Here is a 4,536-nt window from a genome sequence, read left to right on the forward strand (position 1 = left end):
CATTAAAATGCATGTTTGGTATTTTATGTCAACTTGTGCCAACAATCCTCGGTCCACCCCAAGCACAACCAAAATCACCACTTCCAACACAATCAAATGCCCAATCTTTCCACATCTCATAAGCAAAGCACAACATTAGCAAAAAGACTCAACCATGATCGTTTCTTAGTCCACCATCACAACAATAGTAAAAAAGACCCACCCATGATCGTTTCTTTGTCCATCATCACTATGTATTGGATCCCTGTGCCACCATCGCTATGTGTTGGATCCCTGTAGCCAGCTACAGAGCTGCTCCTCCAAAAAACTTCAAATGACAATTTTTCCTCCAAAAGACCTCAGCTTCTTCAAAATAGGCTCCCAACAAAAGGCAACATGTACAAACAACTAAACAATAGCAAACACCTTTCTGCTTAGACTAGCCACGCAGATTCTCTTTTCTAAAGGCGTAGGTTAAGCATATTGAACTAAGCTGAGTACGTAGTATCATATCTCATAGATGCAAAACATTAGACACAATCTTGTGTGCATGTTCTGTGCCACCATCGCTATGTGTTGGATCCCTTTAGCCAGCTATAGAGCTGCTCCTCCAAAAAACTTCAAATGTCAATTTTTCCTCCAAAAGACCTTAGCTTCTTCAAAACAGGCTCCCAACAAAAGGCAACATGTACAAACAACTAAAAGATAGCAAACACCTTCCTGCTTAGACTAGCCACTCAGATTCTCTTTTCTAAAGGAGTAGATTAAGCATATTAAACTGAGTTGAGTACATAGTATCATATCTCATGGATGCAAGACATTTGACACAATCTTGTGTGCATGTTTTACCGAACTTTATACCATGATGAGGTATCGTGTATGTGCACTCTTACTATTCTGTTGAAGCTTCAGTCCTGTAACATTTTTACTTGGGGGAAATGTTTGCATGCTTCAAAATATCAGACCCAAACTTTTAACTATCCACGGTAATCCAAACCCAACAACCTGACAATAGATTTATAAGATATTTTACCTGGTAAATACACCTAACATGCAGACTGTCCTCCAGACCAATCAAACCTCAAATTCCATCATGCTAGCTTGCAAAATTAATCTCTGCCATACATCCAGGCAGGACCTTGATCTCCTGTTCTAAAAACTTTATAATCCCACATTTATATTAGTAACATATCTTAAGCAGACTTTTAGCAGCGCGCCCCCCCCCCCCCCCTTTTGTTGAGGCCACTTAACTATTCATGTTACCTGTCAATTTGCAACAGCTGAGCATATCGAGCATGATAGAAATTTGAAACTTGCAGATCCTCAGGGATAAACTTTACACAGGTCTGCATGCACTTTCTAGAGGATCATTGACTGCAATGCAAGAAACAGAATACAGACAAGCTACAGTCATTAAAGAACAACAAATAATCAAGACTCAAGAGTCCAGTAAGACTGATAAGCCAGGTTTGGATGCAACTACCACGCAGATATAGTGTACAACAGTCCAATCACCAAGAGCAGAGCCTGTGTAACTAGTGTGTGACAATCTGATCACCAAAAGCAGAGCTTGGAACTATATAGTGTACGACGATCTGATCACCAAGAGCGGAGCTCGACTGCATAGTTAAAAAGCAGAGGATCATGATGACAGACTGATAAACTGGAACGAGATGGTAACAACCGAGCGTATATCACATACAATGACCTGATCACCAGGTACAGAACTTGCAGCTATATAGTTTACAGCGAGAGCAGAGCTTGTAACTATATAGTCTAGAGACTAGAACTATATCTGATCAACAAGAGCAGAGCTTTACTGCACAGATACAAAACAGAGGGTCATAATCACCTATGTAGGACTTGCAGCTTGCACTATTCTGCTAACATAAAAAAATGTAACATCCCAAATCTAGATGCTTACTACTATTAAAAAGGACAGCCACCATGGGTCCAAACCAAATATCCTGCAGGCAATATACAGAGGAAAGATGACAATAATGAGTAAAAGTGTGCAGACTTTTTCTTTAACCATGTTGAACTATCACTAGGTCCAATCATGAGTGTTTTTCAAATCCGATTAAAAACTCTGCTCTCTGGTGATTTCTCATACATATAACGATTGCCGTTCAGGGTCTGCTGCCTCAATCGATTGCAAGAAGTAGATTCATGAACTTATGTCAATTTTAAAACTATAATGACTAGGAAGTGCACCTGCAACTGTCCGATGTTGCAGATCTATGATGGCAAATTTTTGCAGGTGGAAGTTGGTGAACCAATTTGAGGCTGCCAAATCTAACTAAACTGATCACTATATTCATTGCATACCACAGAAACAATCAAACAAAGGAACAGCCTACTCTTTTTAGGCGTTAATCCATAGCATGACCATGATAAAAATACAGGACATCTGCTTCATAATCAATCTCCCTGAGTTTGGGAATTCTTACTTTTCTTACTGCTGCTCAGAGCCCAAGCAAACATCTCAGCAACCTGCTTCTGGGACTCTAGGAACATCTTTGTACGCCTGGCCTCCAGATCATCACGGAATCGCTCAGACTCTCTCTGCATCTGCAGTTTCATCTCTTCTAATCTGAGAAAGCGCTCCCCCAAAGTGCGGATCACAGAGACCAATTCAGAGAGCGGAGTGCTGTCAACTGGGGGCTGTTGACGCCGCAAGCTGGACTTTGAAGAAGTCCTATGGTTGAGGAATCTGTCCATCTTGAAAGCCTTTGCGGCCTCGTAGTCTATACTGCGGCTGCGCTTCTTGTGGAGAGATGTGTAAGAAGTATCATGGTCATCCAGAGACCGGTTGCGATAGCGATCTGGTGGCGGTTGGTCAGAATCATCTGCATCTTCGTCTAAGCTCATGGTGGACTCATGATCTGGAAGCTCTCTTTCCTTGGGAACCCTAATTCTTTTGCTGGACTCGAACTCGGAGTAGGGTGGCAATGGAGCCTTGCGGCCATCAGGATAAGCCATGCAGATGGCTTGTGCTGGGATGGTCGCTTGCCCCACAGTGGCGGCAGGGCCTCTCTCCATGAGATCCATCCGCTCATAGTAGGGCCACTGTGCAGATCCGGGGCCCTTGCGCAGGATGACCTGCCGCTCGGCACGGTACTTGCGGCGGAGCTTCTCCATCTTGTGGCGGCACTGGACGGAGGTCTTGGTGGAATCGAGGCCGACACAACGGGCGGCGAGGGACTCGGCGACCTCCTCCCAGTGGGCGGTGCGGAGCTGGCCGCGATTGAGGGCGTACCACTTCTCCTGGTAGGCGTCGATGAGGTGGATGGTCTCGAGAGGGGTCCAGGTGCCGGGGATCTTCTTGACGAGGGAGGGGTCCTGGTGGGAAGGGTGGAGGGGGGGCTCGTCGAGGTGGGCATCGTCGTCCTCCTCGTGGCCGTGGCGATGCTGGGAGGTGTCGTCGTCTGCGGCCATGGCGACAGGACAGGGGAGGCAGAACAGGGCAGGCAGGGGCAGGGGTCAGGGGCAGAGGAGGGCGAGAAGGAGAGGAAAGAGGAGAAAGAGGATGGATGATGATAGAGAGAGAGAGAGGAAGAGAGAGAAGGGGAGAAAGAGAGAGGGAGGAAGGGGAGGGGAGGGGGGCGTGGTGGGCCGGCGGAAGAAGGGGGGGGGCTGGTGGGCGGGCGCGTGGTGCCAGCAGCCGCCATTGCCGCTTCCACCTGTCCCGCCGGCCTGCCCACTGCCAATCAGATTTGCCCCTCCCCCCTTTCTTGCCCGTCTCTGCTCCCGCCCTCCCCTCCCAATCGGCTTGCTTTATTGTCGAGGCCGGTAAAAATAACGTCGGCACCAACTTAGCAAACCTCAATCACCCAGCCTTCACAAATCTCACTTGCCCTTCCCTAAACCTACATGTGTAGCCCTACTACTACATATATAGGCTAGCTGTGAGCGCTATCTATCTATCACCTCTCACCCAGCCTTGGCTTCGCTTATCCCAAACCTAAAAGCTTCCAAACTACCCTCCAACAAATATCGACGACACCTTCTATACTCACTTTTCCATGCCTACTATATACTTTTCTCAAGACTAATTATATCGCTGAGCATTCTCTTAATCCCCCAATTTCAAAAGCCAAAAAGAAAAGGACAAGTTGACGTATCTTACACTCGAGAAGCTCCATTCCAATGGGCCCCTTAGGAGCCAGTGGCCAAAGGGGGGCGGTGGGGGTTGTTCCGTGCATGAATCATGATCTTATCAAAATGATGAAGAAAGTGTTAATCCTTCTACTAGTGTTATTACAATAAAGCCAGATAAGGAAAACTAGGTTGACACGTGCAAGCACGTGAACGATTTTGAATGGCTTGGAGAAGGTTGCTTAGTATTCTGTTGTTGCTAAGAGATGAACGATGAACATAAAAACTTTGTTTTTGAATTGTGAATCGTCTGTAAAGGACAACATCAGATTAAGGTAAGGTGTGTTATTTATTATGTACGTTGAAAATTTAGCAATTCTATTGAATATCTGATCGAATTCAGAGAAACGATGAATGTGCTTGAATTTAAAAAATTGAAAGCCATGGATCAAGTACAAA

General features: G+C 45.7%; 1 protein-coding gene across 9 annotated transcripts; it reads right to left on the bottom strand.

Annotated features, from left to right (window-relative positions):
• Positions 1–1,280: 1,280 nt before the first annotated feature.
• Positions 1,281–3,844, bottom strand: LOC148037947 (uncharacterized). Of its 9 annotated transcripts, none has more exons than XM_087676987.1 (5): positions 2,430–3,844; positions 2,194–2,290; positions 1,904–1,946; positions 1,688–1,798; positions 1,281–1,598 (listed from the first exon to the last, which is right to left on the bottom strand). In XM_087676987.1, the coding sequence occupies exons 1-4, from the start codon at positions 3,415–3,417 to the stop codon at positions 1,796–1,798; spliced, it is 1,131 nt and encodes a 376-aa protein (XP_087533113.1). In that variant the 5' UTR covers positions 3,418–3,844; the 3' UTR covers positions 1,281–1,598; positions 1,688–1,795. The 9 variants fall into 9 exon arrangements, with proteins under 9 accessions (XP_087533113.1, XP_087533112.1, XP_087533115.1 ...); XM_087676986.1 differs by having other exon boundaries at positions 1,281–1,353; positions 1,460–1,598; positions 1,688–1,946; XM_087676989.1 differs by having other exon boundaries at positions 2,194–2,265; positions 2,430–3,843.
• Between the last annotated feature and the right edge of the window lie 692 nt (positions 3,845–4,536).

The sequence above is a fragment of the Lygodium microphyllum genome, chromosome 4, assembly GCF_053477565.2.
Source record: "Lygodium microphyllum isolate KBCC chromosome 4, Lygodium_microphyllum_v1.1.10, whole genome shotgun sequence".
NCBI lineage: Eukaryota > Viridiplantae > Streptophyta > Polypodiopsida > Schizaeales > Lygodiaceae > Lygodium > Lygodium microphyllum.

Excerpts from the sequence above, each read along its gene's own strand:
- LOC148037947 (XM_087676986.1), bottom strand. The coding sequence starts at position 3,417 with ATGGCCGCAGACGACGACACCTCCCAGCATCGCCACGGCCACGAGGAG. Across the intron at positions 2,291-2,429 it reads TCTGAGCAGCAGTAAGAAAA|TGATCAGTTTAGTTAGATTT; the intron begins GTAAGAATTCCC and ends CAATGAATATAG. Across the intron at positions 1,947-2,193 it reads GCAACATCGGACAGTTGCAG|GATATTTGGTTTGGACCCAT; the intron begins GTGCACTTCCTA and ends TATTGCCTGCAG.